We start from the raw sequence: 21,254 nt of genomic DNA on the forward strand, positions 1-21,254 counted from the left end.
CACAGAAAGGATTTCTCTATTAATAGGCATCGTCCTAACGTGAAAAATAAGATGACTTTTCATCAACATCCGCTCCCTAATCATGATAGATAATTAGTAAAATCATAACAGAAAAACAAAGTGACTCCAGAAAATCTGCCAAAACATAGCTTTCGTCATAAAAAATCCCATTTCATGTTACTGAATTTGAAGCACTGTCTGCAACAATGAAAGCCAATGTCCTCCAAAAAGGGTGAAACACTGCAATATATGCACAGTGATTTACAAGGAGGAAAACAAATGTTAAAATAAATGTTTTGGTTAGCAAGTTATTTTTTATTTGTGACCATCCTGTAAACCATACGAATAGGGAGGCCGAGACGTAGATGGGAAGATAATATAAAAATGGATTTGAGGGAGGTGGGATATGATGATAGAGAATGGATTAATCTTGCTCAGGATAGGGACCGATGGCGGGTTTATGTGAGAGTGGCAATGAACCTCCGGGTTCCTTAAAAGCCAGTAAGTAAATACTGTCGAAAGAACATTAAAACTGACAATACCTGTAAGAAAAACCTGAGCTAACTCAGGAGTGTCAGGACCACGATGAACAAGCTCTAACTGTCTAACTTTCGCCTCTATCACGAATTCTTGCACCTGCGACTCCAGTCTCTGGAAAAGCTGATGAGGGTCTCGAGCACACAACCTGGAAAGGAAGCAGAAGTCAGATTCTTTGCCATAAGTTTATGAAGTATCCTGGACTGTACAACACGAAAGACAGGGCAATCTAGAATGCGAAGTTGTCTCATGTGCAACATTAGATTACTGATCTACTAAATTTATGAACTCACTTTTGAACAAGTTCCTTCATCTTGGCTTCATAATCTTCATCATCATTATTTTCTACAGTTCTTCCTTCCATGGCCATCCTGTAAACCATACGAATATACTGACGGAGCTCCATCCAGTATGACTGTAACCTGCGCATTTCTTCCAGTTGTTCAGCTGCCAACTCCCTATAATAATAATAATAATAATAATAATAATAATAATAATAATAATAATAATAATAATAATAATAATAATCTGGAGCTAAATGACAGCTCTGAGCAGTGTGAGATGAAGATAAATGAAAACAAGACGACCATAGTTATCGGAAGAAAACCAAAGAAGGTAAGCTTGCGAATTCTAAATGAGGCAGTAGAGCAAGTGGACAGCTTCAAATACTTGGGGTGTACTACAAGCAGTAATATGAGCTGCTGCCAGGAAGTCAAAAGGAGGATAGCAATGGCAAAGGAAGCTTTTAATAGAAAAAGAAGCATCTTCTGTGGACCTCTGGAAAAAGAAGAGACTAGTGAAATGCTTTGTGTGGAGTGTGGCACTGTATGGGGCACAAACGTGGACATTTCGACTATATGAAGAGAAGCAACTAAAAGCATTTCAGTTATGGATATGAAGAAGAATGGAGTGTGTGAAATGGACAGCTAGAATAAGAAATGAAACTGTGTTGGAAAGAGTGGGTGAAGAAAGGATGATGCTGAAACTGATCAGAAGAGAAAAAGAAATTGGCTGGGTCACTCAATAAGAAGAAACTGTCTACTGAAGGATACACTGGAAGGAATAATGAACAGAAGAAAAGTTCGGGCCAGAAGAAAATATCAGATGATAGACAACATTGAGATGTATGGATCATACGTGGGGGATTAAGAAGAAGGTGGAAAATAAGATCGGAGAATGCTGGGTTTGCACTGGAAGACCTGTCCTTGGCAGAAAACAATGAATAATAATAATAATAATAATAATAATTATTATTATTATTATTATTATTATTATTAAAAAGTATCCCCATCACATGCCATGAAGGCACTTGGGGGGGCATGGAGGTAGAGCCCCATGCTTTCCATGACCTCGGCACTATACTAAAAGCCAGGTTATGAACCGACTAAACCAGAAGCAACGTTCTGTTGCTCTCTTTCTGAGCTCTGTTGCCACATAGTGGCGCGAGATTCAAAGCGTGTTCAGCATTTGTCACCGATATGTTTAAAATTAACTACTGTCTATAGTTCTCGATAACACTATCAACAATATTAGTAATTAAAATTAATGTTTTTAAGAAAGCACGAGCTAATAACGCTGGTACAAAATGCAACTCGTAATGCACGTGGTACTGCAAATGAACTGGAAAGTTTGGCTACACTGTCTCCGTGATTCCGTTGCCAGATTTTCGTTAGCAGACGACATTATCACGCGAGATCCAATGAAAAGCTCCGTTCTCCTTTTCCCCTCCAACCCCACACACTCAACGTGTCATCACTGCACAGGCTACCCCTCTAACCCGCACTTTCCTCTCGCCCTCCCAACTACTTCCTGCTTAGTCGGTTCATAACTTGGCTTTTAGTATAGAATGAGGTGGTGTGGTCGGCACCATGCTCTGACCGCCTTTTAAATTCGGCACTATGAAGCAGGAACATTTTGAACAAAACAAAAAACTTATTTATAGCTCATTAGTACAAAATACATATTACTATAATGGTGCGGAAACATGGACATTTGGCAGAGAAGAAGAAGAAGGAGAAGAAGAAGAAAAAAAGAAACTGTCAGTAACCAATATGGAAGAGGGTCCCTCGAAATACATAAATTGGTGTTAAAAAAAAGTCTTAGAGGTGATAGAAGAAAGAGGATTAAAATTGTCTGGACATCTAAAGAGGATGACAAGTTCTAGAATACCAAAGAAGATGCTGGAGTGGGAAGAGGACGACAACAGACAACAGGAAAGACGTAAGGAAAAATGGATGAATCAGGTGCAAGGAAATATGTATTATAGAGGGTTAACCGAAAAGGGCACAGAAAATAGGAATTTGTAACTGTTGTAGAAAACTACTGAATAAAAGAATCTAATCAGAAAAATGTAGTGTAAATCTTAAAACATTAACCATGGCAACAAGACTGTCTGTGTATGATCGAACATGAATTGCTGTTCGAATGGAGGTGTGGCAGTCCCCAATTATGGTGCAGAGATAGTGGAGAATGGTGGAAGGAAGAAATGCGACGCTGAACTACAAGACCATCAAGAGACTTCACGCCAACTTGATTCGCACTGGCTCAGTTACGCAACAGAAGGGTGCTGGCCGACCAAAAACGGTGATCACAGAGGAGGCCAAAGCAGCCGCTACTGAGGCCTTCCAAACAAGTCCTAAGAAATCCATACGACAGTACAAGAGAGAATCTGGTATATCTTATGGGTCCGTGCAGCGATTGCTAAAGGAAATGAATTGGCGGCCATGGAAGCCACACTTTGTGCAAACTCTGTCATGTGAGGACTGTGATATCAGAATGAAGTTTGCGGAGTCTCTACTAACATGGATTCGAGAGGAACCTAACCTTTTGCGACACATTCTATGGTCAGACAAGGGGAGTGTGGCCAAACAAAATGCTTGTGAGAGCAGTACAGAATGTTCAGCCACGTCGAATTTTAATATTGGTGGAATTTTAAGCAATCCTAATGACTGGACTATTAGTTCATGCTACTTTGATCCTATCATGTTAATTCATTTACTTGTGATAAACGAATAAAAAGTTGGATATAAATATGGGTCACCCTGTATATTGTTAATGTTCTGATCTTAATTTAAACAAGGTTATAATTTTCTTGCATAATTTTAACAGAGATAAATAAGTGTAATTTGCAGCGGTTACATCAGTAACATTATTTGAAATATCTGGTTTGCATGTTATTTACATTTAACAAAAATGTTAATGATTATATAAAAGGTAATCTATATCAGATTCATAAATTATATTTTGAAATTTAGAAATCTTCTCACTATTCGTGAGCTGCTTATTACTATATAACTTCAGAGAAATTCATCATTAAACATTTCATTATAAAATCTGTGTCCATATCATGTTATGAGTAACAATGAAGTTTTTATTTTTTATAAGGAAAATAAAATCAAACAATCAAACTCTGTTGCTGTTATTGCTTATCTACATAAAGCCCATTGATACCTGATAGGTTTTTCCCGAACAGGAGTTCATAGTTGAAAGAGAGGAACAAATTTAGTGGTAAAGAGCAATAATGGATGTTGCCCATATCCAACTTGTATTAGGTATATTTCACAAAGACTTGCTTCACTCTTAAATGTTAAAGTGTTGAAGGATTTCCCTTATTATTAAAGAATTGAGTAAGTTCATATTCCACAGAAAACTTCTGATTTTGTTTTGCTTTGCTTGAACTGAAAACGAAAAAATTGCTTTCTTCATCGACATCCGAACTGGTCAAAGAAGTACAAAGAATTGATCAGTTGATTTCACACATAATTATCTATTCTCTATATAATTTTCTGAAGCAATACTGGGCAGCCATGTTGTCTTAAATGAAATGGGTGGAAACAATCTACGTAAATAGCCACATTTGCTTCTAGAGCCAAATCAAACATTATTTTAAACCTCAAGGGCAGTAAACTCATTAGGAATGGACTGACTTGAAACACATGGAGTAGATTTCTTGCTAACACTATATTGCGTCTACTTTTAAGTGACATTAATATAGACAACACCTGGCCATAATAGCATGTCTTCTCATTGTGTATTAAGAGCAGCCATGACAGAATTTTTCAACTTTTACAAGTTTGCAATTACCATTATCAAGATTTTAACCATGTACACTTACCAGTACATGCTGTATCAAATTTGGACTGTGTGTGTTAACTGGTTCTCAAGTTACTGGCATTTATTATCTTTTAATTACTAGCCAATATAAACTGTCCTTAAAGTAAGAGCTTTAATCTGATTGAGATGAAATTTCTGCACAAGTCTCAGATATTTACAAACAAAAAATTCTCCGAGTTTTAGTATCATATGTAGATTTTACTGTTCATAAATTGTTAAACTTTCATATTTATTATTTTCTTTCCATTGCATTAGTAATTCAACCTAACAAAATTTACACTAAAATTCAATGGGCATAAAAAAACTCAGAGGAAATATAATTTTAATCCTTATACTTGTTACAATATTCTTATAAATTTTCAACTGATCTGAATAATTACTGTATTACATGGATCACTTTCTTCACAGAAAAATGCTTAAAAATAAAGAATTAAGAAAACAATGATGGAGGCACGTACCAAATCTTTAAATACAATGCCCATGTCTTTTAAGAATATCCACTGGGGACTTGAAAAAGGCAGAACAGATAAACCAATACCATTTTATGACAGTGGAAGAATTGCACTTTAATAGGAAAAAAACTAAGAGAGACTTGCGTGAAACATTTATTTCGGTGTGCTATTATCATTATATTATTATTATTATTATTATTATTATTATTATTATTATTATTATTATTATATTATTTTATGAGCAGAAAGAGAGATCTAGAGTATTTGTAGATCCTATACTTCCACAATGATACATTGCTGTTTTGTTGTCATTAAGTAAAATGATGTCATTATTCTGTAACCATTTGTAGATTATGTTTCCATATTGATTTGAAGATCCATTATTCCATATGTGATGTTTATTATTAAATTCACCAACTATGATAAACTTGTGATCAGATGGGATCAATTGTTCTATATCATCCATTACTAGATTTAGGCCTGGAGGTATACACTGACAATTGAAAATTAAATGTTCTGTACATATGTGTACCATTCTTCATGTTATCTCTGGTTTATTGTTTCTATTGCTGCAGTTCTCATGAAAGGCTCATCTATTTCGCTCTTCTTGAAACTCTCCATCAGTTCTGTTTCACAGTGTACTTGTGAAAGTGCTATTGTCCACAACGGGTAAATGAACTTATCAGCATCAGCTCTCGGTACATCATATTGTAATCTTAGAGCCCCTTCAGACAAGCCCACTTTATTAAAATGTGACCAGATTTCCCGAATGTCATAAGTATAAAATTTTTAGATTAAAAATGTTGTATAAATTCCTCAAATTTCAGTAATGCATACTGTACATATTTGTCTAAGTAATCAAACTCGACATCTTTGTAGTGTGAAATATTTTCAATATTTTAAATACAAAATGTATTAATCTTAAAAATAATAGTTTTATTTTCCCTGGCAGAGTTAAGGCCTTCTTTTCCACTCAATTATATTTCAATTACAAGTGCAAAATACTTCTACTGCTACTTGTTTCTTACACATATGAGGAAGCTTACTTACTTACTTACTTACTGGCTTTTAAGGAACCCGGAGGTTCATTGCGCCCTCACATAAGCCCGCCATTGGTCCCTATCCTGAGCAAGATTAATCCATTCTCTATCATTATATCCCACCTCCCTCAACTCCATTTTAATATTATCTTCCCATCTACGTCTCGGCCTCTCTAAAGGTCTTTTCCCCTCTGGCCTCCCAACTAACACTCTATATACATTTCTGGATTCGCCCATATGTGCTACATGCCTTGCCCATCTCAAACGTCTGAATTTAATGTTCCTAATTATGTCAGGTGAAGGATACAATTCGTGCAGCTCTGCGTTGTGTAACTTTCTCCATTCTCCTGTAACTTCATCCCTTTTAGCCCCAAATATTTTCCTAAGAACCTTATTCTCAAAAACCCTTAATCTCTGTTCCTCTCTCAAAGTGAGAGTCCAAGTTTCACAGCCATACAGAACAACCGGTAATATAACTGTTTTATAAATTCTAACTTTCAGATTTTTTGACAGCAGACTAGATGACAAAAGCTTCTCAACCGAATAATAACAGGCATTTCCCATATTTATTCTCCGTTTAATTTCCTCCCAAACATATGAGGAAGCTACTATTAAAATTATAAAAATTATTCAACAAATGACGTAAGTGTACGCCGAAGAAATTATGATACTGCACCTAACAGCAGTGGACTCTAAACCATCAATATGCTCTCTTGTAAAATTTTGTCTGTGTGGTGGGACTATATCATTCTCACCCCTTCAATTAACTGACTGTATTTCAAAAACTACTCTACCTTATCAACAGCAGTAATAATAAAAGTGTATCTTAATACTTAGGCAATAAAAGTTTATTTCAGATAATTTTTAGTAGGTTATTTTACGACGCTTTATCAACAGCTTAGGTTATTTAGCGTCTGAATGAGATGAAAGTGATAATGCCGGTGAAATGAGTCCAGGGTCCAGCACTGAAAGTTATCCAGCATTTGCTCATCTTGGGTTGAGAGAAAACCCCAGAAAAAACCTCAACCAATACTTCAGACAATAATAATAGTACATTATGCAATGAGCCTATAATGAAGGTAATTAAGAAGCGAGTATGGATATTTATGAAACGAGCACAAGCGAGTTTCATCATTTTCATACGAGCTTCTTAATTACCATTATAGGCGAGTTTCATACGACTTTTTATGCTCGACCATATTTCTAACTTGATATTATTGTCTTTGTATCTGACCTTGACCAATGTCCCGTATGTTGTGAGATGTGCGCAGACGCGAAAGTATTGATTTTTTCCGAGGAACAGATGTCCACATTGACCTTGCTAGGCCATAAGAACCTACAGAGATAACACTGAAATTAAATTAGACATTGAAAAACGAGATGACAAACTGAATTTATTTGAATATTATTTACAATTAACGCTGATTATTATAGTAACAGAACATAACCTTCTGCGACAGTATTGGATTTCCAGCCTCCATGACTTTTCGCTAATTCTCTTTCGATTGCATATCCGAGAATAATCGATGCTTGCGGTTTTATAACGGTAGAAAGCTGACCTGTCATTGGCTGAACAGTTGTAACCCGAGTCGTCATTGGCTGAAAGACCTGACCTTTAATGAGTAGGTGTACTTTAATGACATGCATTAAAGGTCTGCTACCAGGTGTATAATTACTACATTTCGGCATGGTCGAGCATAAAATAAGTTACTTAAGTTTACAACTCTTCTTACCCATTGCATTCACAGTATTATCATTTCCACTGCTGTGTTATGCTAAATTATACACACCGTCTGTCCTTGCAGGCTTCACATGTGCACGGCTTTTCCTCTCTCGGAGTTGCTGCTGCGGCAGAAATGACAGGCAAGACTGTATTCTCATCTGACTGAATCATTTCATCCTGTAACAAAAAAAATATAAATAATATAATAGGTCTGCCAGTGAATTACTCATGGCGTCCTTTGGTATGTAACAGTAGTCTAAGTACAATGAGAAAATTTCCTTAGATGATACTTTAGCATCATAGATGCTGTAAATAAAATCAGGGCCCTCTCATGCCCGTGGATTTCATGTAGCTGGTTAATAACTGGACACATATGCCAAGAAGAAATAATGATCAGTGCTGGATAATATGAACTGTAATTGGAGAATTGAAGATAAGAAGAGAAATAGAGATTGAGGAAATGAAAAGGTGAAGTTGTAGAAGATGGAAAAGAGAAGAGGGAGGAGGAAGAAAAGAGAAAAATTGTAATTAAGAAAGAAGAGGAAACAGTAAAAAATTGAGAGGGACGGAAGGAAATGAAAGAGAAAGTGAAGAAAAATAGGCCTACTCAGTTAAAAAGTGAAGATGGAGGAAAAAAAACTGCAAAGTGGAGATGGGGGGAGAAAAAGTGGATTGAAAAGAAAAAAATGAAAATGTAGAGATGGAGAAAAGGAAGTGGAAAACTGGAGATGAAGGATGTAAAGTGTGGAGATGTAAGAAAAGAAATTAAAAATGTGGAGATGGAGGAAAAGTGAAAAAAGTTTGAGATTGAAGAAAAAGGACAGAAAAATATGGAGATGAAGGAAAAGAAGTGAAAAATATGGAGATAGAGGAAAAGAAGTGAAAAATATGGAGACAAGAAAAGAAGTGAAAAATATGGAGATAGAGGAAAAGAAGTGAAAAAGTGAAGATGAAGGAAAAGAATTGAAAAAGTGGAATGAAGGAAAAAAGTGAAAAATGAAGAGTTGAAAGACAGGAAGTGAAAAAGTCGAGATGAGGGAATAAAATGTGGAGATGGGGGAAAAGTGAAAAAAGTTGAGATGGAGGGAAAAGAAGTGAAAAATATGGAGATGAAAGAAAAGAAGTCAAAAAGTGGAGACGAGGAAAGTAAAATGTGGAGAGGGAGGAAAAGTGAAAAAAGTTGAGATGGAGGGAAAAGAAGTGAAAAATATGGAGATAGATGAAAAGTGAAAAATATGGAGATGAAGAAAAAGAAGTGGAAAAGTGGAGATGGAAGAAAATAAGTTTTAAAAATGAAGATGTAGAAAAAGAAGTAAAACATGAAGATGGAGGAACCAGAAGGTTAAAATTATTACGAAATCTTTTTTTTTTTTTTTTTTTTTTTTTTTTTAATGAAGTTACAATTTGGCATTCGGAAATGATGATGAATGCGCAACAGTAATAAATTCTAATCATAAAATTCTCCATAAACTACCACATTCAAACTCAACATTCATCAGCAAAATGTCTGTATTCAAAGAAACAAGAAACAGTATTACAAATAAATACTGTCATCACACTTCAGAATCATCACATTATCTTCATAGTTTCCAAACATACAATTCTGGCAATCAATGATCTCTCTTCCTCTGACCCAATAGTAACCGAATTTCATCACATCTCCCAGATATTTTCTACTACTAAATACAATGTCAAAACCATTTGGATTCTATTACGATATATAAAAGGAAATGAACTAGCAATTCAAGCCACTAAAGGAACAAAATCCTTAACAAATATAACCATGATGGACATCAAGTATTGCACACTACAGTCTATTCCAAAGCTCCAAAAGTTTTAATCAGATCAGGTTGGTTGGTTTCCAATGGCTACATTTGAGATGATTTAACTCATTTTGTTTCTTGCTTCCCAGTAGACAACACAAAGATGTTTGGTTTGTTGCAGCTCTTAGTTGAGTTCGATATATTGGAGATGAAGTTCTTTCCCCACAGATGATCCTGGTGAACTGTCAGCATTTCTTTGGTCAAGTTTCTACACACTGCTAGTGAAGGTATATGGTTTTGATCCATTTTCTCTGTATAAGGGAATATTCTGTACAATAATTTTGATCTATAATTATTATCAATGGTTTACAGAAGACTCCATTCGAATATTTTCACTTCTTATTTGTTCATTTAAAGTACAGACTGCTGAGGGTCAACTTTATTTAGTTCTTAACACCCAGTTTTTGGCTCCACAGAGAAATGTTGGCATGACCAAAGCTTTATAAATACTCTTATCATGACTTCACACTATTATGATGTAAGACTAATATGAAAAGACATTTACAAAAATGGAAAGATAACTGGACTTCACATATGCAAGATTAAATTAAACGAATATCTTCACAACTTGTTCTCTAACACAAAACTGAAAAATGACACATCAATATCTTGATTACACACTTTTAACACTTGTGCCATTAAAGATTTATTAAATAAACAACTTACCTGTGTTAATAATGAAACTATTTATGACTTGAGGCTTTCCCGGCGTTTGATATAGAATAACTCTTCTTGGGTTCTCAGCCAGGTGAGTTGGAGATTAGCTTCCAAGCTTTTGACGTCTAGCTCTGCCATCTTCTTCAGGGACGAAGTGATGTGGGACCACGTCTACCGGCTAGACGTGGTCCCACATCACTTCGTCCCTGAAGAAGATGGCAGAGCTAGCCGTCGAAAGCTTGGAAGCTAATCTCCAACTATCTCCAACTCACCTGGCTGAGAACCCGAGAAGAGTTATTCTAATGAAACTATTATCACACTCTACTATATACATTCACTAAGCTTGAGTTGTGAGGGTGCTAGGAACAATAGACTGTGCCGGTACTATTTTGCATTGTCTGTAATGAGGCAATGTTAGCATTCCTAGTTGTTAGCAACTATCTATGGATGCATATTTACTATGTATTGGCTTCGTGACTGTATATACTAGACTGTGCTATTATGGTATTTTATCTTATTGACCAGTTTCAGCTTGTTTCTGCTATATTCAGAGTTCTAGTGAGTTCCTACGCTTGTTTCTGGTTTCTTCTGCTTATGTTTTGTGTGTGTGTGTGTGTGTGTGTGTGTGTGTGTGTGTGTGTGTGTGTGTGTTTATGATCGGTAGTGTTGTCGAAAAGGGTGTGTATTTTGAAATTCAGTTGACTGTTGAGGATGTGTTGTGCACGTGTTTTTGTATTTCAATAAGTTTCGTACTGTTCTAATGTATTTAGTTTCTGGCTGTTGGATTCAATGTGTAAAATTTCCATGTTTGTTTCTATCTTGCTGTAGTTGTTGTTCGTCATGTGTTCCACATAGGTGGAAGTTTTGTAATTTGATTATGGTTTGATGTGTTCCTTGTATCGTGTTTGGTGGGGGTGTGTTCATGATCACTGCTGTTGTGTCCAAAGGGTGTCCATTCATTCTGAAATTCGGTTGAATACTGAGGATGTGTTGTGCATGTGTCTTTGTATGTCTACAAATATCGTATTGTTTTAGTCTGTTTAATTTCTGGCTTTTTGGTCCAATGTGTAGAATTTCTATGTCTGTTTCTATGTTGCTGTAGTTGTGGTTGGTGTTGGTTAAATTTTCATATCTATTTTCCGAAACTAAATCTTTTTACTTATCTCCAATTACCCAATTAATTTTACAATATGAAAAATAACTATTTCACATTTGTACAGTACAGGCTCTAGCAGCTCTACAATGTAATGAATACACATGTATTAGCTGTAGGTTATATATTCTGAATCACTTCTTCAGCTAACATTTTTTTTTTTTGCGTGGAATATTCTTCACCCCAAGTACGGGCACCTGTTCTGGGATCCATGATGAAACAAAAAAAAAATGGTAGAATTTCAAATGCTTACTGTAACAAACGCTATGAGCCACAGCCAAATGCTAATGTTATTAGTAGTTAGTCCATGAACCAATGTAACTTGTGTGACCACGTCCCACCTTCCCTCGCTATGGGCATGAAAGTGCCAAAGTTTCATGTAAAATTTGTTGTATTATGTGGCTTTCTCAAAAATATCTCTGTATCAAGAGCAACTACAGCCTGTGCAACCACTCATTTCATTTGTAATCGCGAGTTCTACAATATTAAAGTGATAATAGACACATACAATACACTTCGAGTGAACCACAGTGAAAAATTTGTTGTGAGCTGGGACTCCCGGCGACCTGGTGACCACACCGCAACCTTGTCACCCCGGGGGCTTCCTTCCCCGGCCGAATGGCAATGCCACCCGACCGAAGTCGGGCCCCTTACAGGTGTTTGGTGGCACCCCGGGAAAAAGCTTCAGGTACACGGGGGTCAGCCTCCCGCGGCCGCCCCAGGCCTTATGAGCTGCCATTCCGCAGTTGCTCGGTACGGACCTGCGACGCAGGCGGAGTTCCCTAGCGGGTCTAGGTATCCAAGTAAAAGTCAAGAGGAATGCAGTAATAGATGTACTACACCCCCTTGCAACGCCCCTCTGGTTATCCCCTGCTGATACGTAGCGACAAGGCGCTACTCAGACTGACAGACCATGTTGCTTTTGGCGGGAGTAGCATGCCGAGTGTTATGAGACGCAAACGGCGACTATGACAGAGAGTCATATTTACTCCCGCCATATGAAGAGCAAATACAGTGTGTTCCATTTGAAATGCCCTATTTTTCTTTTGTGATGATAAAAAATGTATATGTATTTTGTATTTTTCCAGGTGTCAGACAGTAGATGAAACATACGAGTTGTGTTGGAATTTTTTAGATTTTCAAAATCAAGCCAGGTGTGGTGGTGGCAGCAGGCAGAGTGAAATGGTGATTGTCGCAGAGAAAGCACAGGTGGTATGCGGAACTTGACTCGATTGTGGCAGTGCAACGATGATTCCGTCAGGAATACCAGAGAAATCTTCCCAATGCCAAGACAATTAGAGTATGGAAACATAATTTTTTGAAGACTAGTTCAGTAGCTAAAAAACACAAAGGTGCCGACAAACTGTATCAGATGACAATGTGCAGCGCATTGCCAAAACATTTCAAAGAAGTCCACGTAAATCCGTTCGTAGAACCACTCAGGAACTGGCTACACCAAAATCAACTGTCCACAGAGTTATGGGTGTATGCGACACAAGTAATGAACATCCATCAACTGCGTGAGCGAACTGAGAATGTAACAATCAACACACATGGATAGATATCCATGTGGATATCCTTCGTGTGACTGGTGGGACACATACGGAAATGTTATGATTTTTCTATACAAACCTGATGAGCAAGACTTTAAGTTTTTAGTTCATTTCGATATATCCAATATTTTGGGAGAAATAGTGACATGAAAATAGGGCAATTCAAATGGGACATGCTGTATACTGCATGACCAAATATAACTACTTCTTTTATCATAGATCCATACTCTTCATTTGTAAATCGAAACAAACATAAAATATTCAAACCAACACAACTGTAGTTTTATTCCCGAAACTGAATGGCATATTCTATGTGCAGGTGTATCCCTGCTACAGTGCAGATTTTTTTTTCTTGTTTTCTTTTGGTGGATGATGCATGTTTTCACAATGCCGCATGAAACATACCCGACAATCAAAATATCTACAAACAGGAAGAATAGTAAGTACTTCATAAATACTGAAGAATTCAATGACCAGAGTAAAAAACAAACCAACAGTCTAACAATCATTCTAACATATCTGATGATTCTACCATCCCTTACTTAACTGCAAATGAGCATAAACGCTACTTAGGTGTAAATTTTTCTGACTTTTGTATATTCAAATGTAAATCATTTTACCCTTTAGGCGTTTTTTCCAAATCATATATAATATGCTTTGTCAAATCTGGTAACCTTTTCATAAAGCTTAATTTATTTACTTATTACGATAAATTATATGTACACAATTCTGCTTTGCATATAGTAAAAATTACATTGATTACATGACTGCTTTGACATTCCTGCAATGAATCCCTGTTATTATACACATTAACAATGCCAGGAAAAATATGGGTGTCCGCTTTTTATGGACTACATATCTGAGCATTATGAGTTATTCAATAATGGAAGAAAAGATACACAGCATTCCATGATTATTTCTTGTAAAGATGAAAACATACATGGCAACTTTCCACAAATGAACCTTCCTGTTCTTTGTTATAGGTCATTCCATGTCAGCTACATAGTCTTGTATCTTAAAAAAAAAATTATTTTCCATAAAATATCTGTTTCTGCATGTTAAAATACGCAACATAGTCCAGGAGACATGGATATATATCATCTATACTAATAATAAATCTGTAGCCGAAATTTTTCTGGTAAATTTCGATTTTCCAAAAATAATTGGTCCTAACATATATAATTAATCACCCTAAAACCGAAAATCGCTTTTTTGAAATTTTTGTTTGTATGTCTGTCTGTCTGTATGTTTGTTTGTTAGTTACCTTTTCACGCGATAATGGCTGAGCGGATTTCGATGAAAATTGGAATATAAATTAAGTTCGTTGTAACTTAGATTATAGGCTATATGGCATTCAAAATATGTTATTTAAAAGGGGGGTCATAAGGGGGCCTGAATTAAATAAATCGAAATATCTCGCTTATTATTGATTTTTGTGAAATATGTTACATAACAAAAGTTTCTTTAAAAATAATTTGCTATAAGTTTTATTCTCTGAAAAATTTTGATAGGACTGATATTTAATGAGATAAATGAGTTTTAAAATTAAAATAACTGCCATCTAAGGCGGTGTATTGAAATAAAAAACAAATGACTTCGTCTATAAGGGTCCTTGGACACAACAATCGTAAGCTACGAAGCATAGCCTACAGACAATGTTTCTGTGTTTGTATGAAGTAAAATATCGGAAGCTAAATTAACCGATTTGTATAATTAATTATTATTTCACCATTGGAAAGTGTAGTTTCTCTGGATGGACATAATGCTATAATGTTATTACAGTAACTTGTGAGTGAATTGAGGACAGGTAAGATTAAAATAGCTTCTTATGCACAGAAAACTTGATAGGTTATTCTGTATATTCATTTCCTGTATTTCTTATAATAATGTTTATGAACATATTCATTTTTATCTCAGAGAATTAACGAACAACGAGAGTGTATTGATTTAGTATGCAGTAATAGTACGTTAGCTTAGCAATCCATTATTTTATCATTCAAATTTTAACTATGCTCAATTGAATCGTGTTAAAATACATAAAATATATATGCAATAAATGCAATGCAAAAAAATTGGATAATGAGCCAAGCAGATTATGTTGCGCTGTTGTAAAAGTTGTTCCTCCTGAGATTCAAGAGCTCCCACAACAAATTAAAAACTTTCTAATTCGAGTACATCCGTTATCAACACATTTCTTTATAATATAATATAATATAAACATAATAATAAATCTGTAGCCAAAATTTTTCTGTTAATTTTCGCTTTTCCAAAAATAATTGGTAATAACAATTAAGAAACATGTTAAAGGAATTGTCATTGCACCAAATGAGTGGTCTCTGGATCAAAATGATCGCATTTTAATATTTTAAATATAATTTAAATTAAGTAACATATTAAACAATTTATCCTTCTATCAAACACGAATGTTCCCTGGATCAAATGTCCTATTTTAATTATGTAATTACTTTATATTTATTTCTAACGGGTGCAGCGGAGCGCACGGGTACGGCTAGTTTTAAAATAAAAATCTACATGTTACCATAAACAGCAAGTTAAACTTTGTTAATTGGTTGATAATATCAATTGTGGTTTTCTTGCCTATGTTGGTTATAGTGAGAGTTCATGGATCTGGCCAAAGAAGGAAGATGTTTCCATGAAGAAAGTTTCTGTCGTAGTTAAAAAAGCAAAACATCAATGATTTATAAATAAGTGTGGACAGTTTGTTTTCGTTTGAAAATGATTAATTTTCATAGTAAAATCAAACAGTAAAACTTTGTGATTGCATTTGTTTTCTTTTATATTTTTAATTAATTGTATTTTCAGATATTTGGAGAAAATAACAATAAAATAATCGAAATTTTATATAATTATTTTGCCACATCTCTAACATGTTATAAATATTCTGTATGTGCTTAGTCAAACGCAAATCGAAATCTAAAAAACAGTAATCTTGTACTAAAAATCTTACAGATACAGGAAAAAAAAGGTCTTACTCTTTTAGAACTTACCAATTAGCAGAGTTACGGAATGAACTACATGAATCTGCAATGCCAATGGAAAATTTTGTCACACCTGTAACATCGTCTTCTCTCTCTCCCTTTTCTTAGAAAAAAAGGTATGGATTTCATAATTATGGATCAACAAATTATTATTATAAATTTACAAAAGAAGAAATAACTATGCACAGCAGTAAGTACACAACACAGAGTAATAGAACGCCCATGCTTTTTGTCCTTTCATTAAATAGCCATTATAGTAAATTATTTACAGTTAGACCCTATGCTCTGTTCATAGAAATATCAAAGGTAATGTTACTGATTGTTTCATTAACACTTAATGTATCCCTGGTTTCAGTGTCCTCTTGGAAAACATGATAATAGTTACTTCAGAAGTCTCTGTTTTTCCATACAAATGAAAGATCCAGGGGAAAAGCACGTTTAGTTACTTTTTGCAAATTTTTCAGGAGAGCATTTACAGACTTGCAAAACTGACAGTTTTTTTCTCGTGTAAGCCTTTCCTTGATATGTTTATAATGTGGAACAAAGCAAGTTATTCCCCTGTACATATGAATAGGGATCTTAAAGATCTCAACTTTAACTGCCAGATTCAATTAAAATGTGTTGTTGACCAATGCTAAGGATCTTGGATTTCTTCCATTCTCCTGCGGGTATCCCAATAGTATTTGGCGAGCTGTGATGGTAAATCAGCATCTGTTTTCTTTATTGCTGGGCATTGTAGCAAATGTTCTTTATCCATGATGGAGTTCTGATTTCTACAGAGGGTGCACTGTGAATGCTGGTAGATATTAATTCGATGTAAATGAGAGGCGAGACAATCACGTCCAGTTGGTAAGCAAAATATAGCAAACAGCTTTTTTTTTTGTGGTAAATCTGGAATGTTTTTACTGTCTAGCAAACTTCCAAGGTTTGCCTTCGCTTTTCTTCAGGAAGTCCTGTTTATAAAAGGACTAGACTATGTGTTTGATCCTGACTTTTGAGGTATGAAAAGAGATTGTATTATTTTGAGTTTTTTTTGGCTATGAAGTCAGCTTTCTCATTACCTACTATTCCACAATGTGAGGATATCCATTGAAAAACTACCTCTTTACGAAGCCCTTGTAGCATTTTAAGAGCAGAAAGAACTTCTCTTACTCGTCTGTTTTCTGGAGGACTTGATATTAGTGCTTGGAGTCCAGATTTACAATCACTAAGTACAACCACTTTGTTAAATTTATGTATGTGATGAAAAAGCTGTTTCAGAGCTCTCAATTAAAATATAAAAATTACTAAATTTGGACTAAACATGTTTTTCCCCTGGACCCTTCAAACGTTATTTTCCATTTTGCTGATATGCTTGAATTTCGTTACATATAAACAACCTAAGGCTTATCTACAGCATAGTGCTCCTGGTGTTTGTCATCGACCTGGTACTCCCCAGTATCACTGCTATGCATCTGCAAACTGTGCTTCGCCGAATTAAAGCTTATATACCGTGTTGTATTTATAACATTTGGTACTCACCCTCCTCACAGTAGCTGCTGGAAGTGTTGCCCCTCTTGCATGATACATAATTCACATCATTCACAAAATCTATTTCATTAAATCTACTCCGAATTTAGTATTGCTTTTACACGGAACTAGGCAGCCAGAAAATTTATGTTTAAAGTTTTCCCTTACTCTGTCACATGATTTCTTTTTCTGCAAGTCCTGTTTTGTGAATAACCACTAAAGATGCTGATTACATTATTCTCACAAGATTGTCTCCCCTTATCTGCATGGTTGGTGAATCCCCTATTGCTTAGCTTATTTCATCACTCCTAACTGGTGTTTATGTTATCCTAAAAGCATCAGTTCTTTTTGTGTACATGCCAAAAGAGAGGGAGTGGGGTAAAGCGGATAGAGATCAACAAATGAAAGCTGTATGGTTGGTGAATCCCTGTCCCCCAAAATTTTATTTCTAAAATATTTCTGTAATTTAATCAATCTTTTTTTTTAATTGGGTTATTTCACGATGCTGTATCAACATCTAGGTTATTTAGCTTCTGAATGAAATGAAGGTGATAATGCCGGTGAAATGAGTCCGGGGTCCACCACCGAAAGTTACCCAGCATTTGTTCCTATTGAGTTGAGGGAAAACCCCGGAAAAAACCTCAACCAGGTAACTTGCCCCGACCAGGATGGATTCGAACCCGGGCCACCTGGTTTCACAGCCAGACGCGCTGACTGTCAATCAATCTTACTAGGAGGGGAAGATATTATTAATGTTGATTTTGTTCAATGTGTTGCATTGAACACTGTCATTAGCTGTCTTGCACTTTACTATTTGCAACAGTACATGAATCCTGTATCCCAGGCTTACAAACACATCCAGATGAGACTAACCCATACCTTTAAAATATGAAAGTCTATATATGCAGGCTACACTCAATGGTGTGTAATTACAAAATCCTTCTCTAACGAACTAAGTGGTCTATGCTTCTCGGACTAGCAACATCTATGAAACCATTTGTAAAGTCAGGCCAAGTAACGACAAGTTAAGGACCCTACCATTTGGAAGGAAGGAATCAGAATCCTTAATTTATTAACAATGGAGAAAAATTCACTCCAGCACTAGGGATAAACCTGAGGAGAAGAGTTCGATCTGGTGCTATGGATTGAGCCTCGCATAGCTCAGTGATAGAGCACCCAGTGCGTAGAACTAGGGGTCCTGGAATCAATCCCCTATGTCAGAGCGAATTTTTCTACCATTATTAATTAATAACAACCACAACAGAGAATTCTTTAGGATCAAAAATAAATAATATCATCACATAGATTATCATCTGACAGTATGTAACTGTTGGTTTCAGGCTGATCAAGTCACGCATACAAGTGCACTCCTGTATCATGACATAATATATATACAGTAGAACGCTAGATAGTGAATCAGAAGTTTACCGGTAATAATTTAAGTTCTGTTATCAGCAATGGTTTTGTAAGGGCCAAATAAATTTCTTGCATTGATTTTTTGTGGAGAGATAGGAATAGTAGAGGTTTCTTGTTGTAGATTTACAGATTTTATACACTTTATTCTTGTTTTTAATTAAATCGCGCACATTTGTAATGCCTATCTCGTATTCTGATGCGAGAGGAGGCGCGATTTCTCTTTTCGCAAACTGATAAATTATTTATTTGTATTTTTATTTTGATACTTAGTAAAATACTTTTGACATCTGTGGAAGAAATTTTGGATAGAAATTATGAAGTACGGGCACTTGAACAGTAGAACAAGGACTGAATGCTGCACAGGTTTGCTCTAAATTTTGCGGAAGTTTTTGGGACCACACTTCTTTGAAAACAGGTAGTGATTATTTTACAATTTGGGAAAAACACCTTCAAGTAGGCCTAGCGGTAATTGTTCCTATTGCTGGCAGTACACTTGTAATATGTAAGGATAAAGACTTATAATAATATACTCTAGAAAAGAAAAGATACTAATATAAGGTACAGCACTACATACTTTTTTCCACAGCAGAGAAAGAAAGAATAGAGTGAGAGAGAGAGACAGTCAGATAATCTGCTGACAGATAATCGGGTTCTACTGTAGTTGCTGTGCCTGTAAAAATGGCTATGTGATATGAAGTCAGTTTTACAAAGAGTGAAAAAAACTTCACAAGAAAATTGTTTGTTTTTATATCACTGTGCTAAAACATCGTTACTTTCTTTATTACTTTATTAAGATTGCGAATATATCAATTTTCAATTTTTAGGAACAATTTTAGAGGCCAATCTGCTATTTTAAATGCATGTAATTCATTTTTTTAAAAAGTGCACATAGCTGCTTTTGCAGACACAGTGGTGATATGTCGAACATAGAGTAGGTTAAAAAAGGGACAAGCCTAAGTAGAGTTTGATCCACTGAGCAGTGGTAGAGCACCCAGTGCGTAAAACTGGGGTCCTGGATTCGATCCCCGGCGATGGAGCGAATTTTTTTCCATGATAAATTCTGTAGGATCAATAGTTAATAATATCACATAAAATCCTTAATGCTAAATTTTCACTGAAGCTGTGTATTAAACTAATTTACCGGTACACAACATCTTATTTAAAACATTAAAACATTCTCATTTTCAAAACAGTTTCAACAATCATGTGCTAGTAGTAAGAAAAGCAGAATCCTTAACGGTAAATTTTGACTGAACTTGTGTGTTAGACTAACTTAAGCCGACATCAAACAAAGTGTTAAGATATTTTCATTTTCAAAATAGTCTAACATTCAGTGAGATGTACTAAAATCATACATGGTAACAAATGCAGATTGGCCAATGCCAATGCTGCAGAAATATTAGACTGCTGCAAAACTCTCTCCTACTGCCAAGTCGCCGACAAACACATCACTTTTCAGTGGAAACCGTGCCAAAAAAAATCAAAGGCCCGGTTTCTTCAACCTTTGTTAAATTATATTTTAACTGTAAACTTAACAGTCGAAGCATTTCTTCAACTACTGTTAGTAGTAACAGGCTGTTAAAACCTATGTTAATTTAACTGCCCAATTTCATGCAGTTAAATCATTTAACTCTCTGTTAGCATAGAAGTATCCAATATGGCTGGTGCGTTAGATGCTGAACTTATATATCTGGATTATTTAGAAAATGATATCCATGAATACATAAACAGAGGGGATGATTTCTGTGATTTGACAGACCAGAAGTTCATACAAAGGTATAGGCTGTTTTCTGCCAAGCCTCACTTTCCGCCTTCAACTTACTCATAGATCTGTTTATTTGTTTATTCTCATTAATTGGTTTATACTACGAAATAATTTCCAGCAGAAGGTTTCTTTCGAACGAAGAGAAATTAGTCCCACGATTGTTCCAGTGTTTTCCATTTCATAACAGCAATACCAATACGCCGCTCCTCTCTGAATCAAACAACGGAAACAAGCGAGAATCGCAATTGTCAGAGTTCAGAAAACAGAAATGAGCCTATACTTGGTTATAGGTTATGGTTAAACTCTAGAATCTCTGGTCCTAACAGAGAGTTAACAAACAGAATGTTAAAATGTGAAATGTAAAGTTGAAGAAACGCAATATTTTTAACAGCAATTCATACTTTTAACTTCCAGTTAATTAACACTATGTTAGGTGCATTTTAACAAAGGTTCAAGAAACCGGGCCAAAGTCTATCGTTTAACAGACCAAATATCCCCTACATCTCAATTAAAC

At 35.5% G+C, this 21,254-nt stretch overlaps 1 protein-coding gene across 3 annotated transcripts in view; it reads right to left on the reverse strand.

Annotated features, from left to right (window-relative positions):
* Window positions 1-21,254, reverse strand: part of LOC138704644 (serine-rich adhesin for platelets-like) — a 71,228-nt gene that overhangs the window by 45,901 nt on the left and 4,073 nt on the right. For all 3 annotated transcript variants that reach the window (XM_069832735.1, XM_069832734.1, XM_069832732.1), the window contains 3 exons: window positions 7,933-8,042; window positions 831-995; window positions 543-685 (listed from right to left, as the gene is read on the reverse strand). In XM_069832735.1, the coding sequence (XP_069688836.1) occupies window positions 543-685; window positions 831-995; window positions 7,933-8,042 (418 nt within the window). The remainder of the gene's footprint in view (window positions 1-542; window positions 686-830; window positions 996-7,932; window positions 8,043-21,254) is intronic.

Source organism: Periplaneta americana, chromosome 8, assembly GCF_040183065.1.
Source record: "Periplaneta americana isolate PAMFEO1 chromosome 8, P.americana_PAMFEO1_priV1, whole genome shotgun sequence".
NCBI classification, from domain to species: Eukaryota; Metazoa; Arthropoda; class Insecta; order Blattodea; family Blattidae; genus Periplaneta; species Periplaneta americana.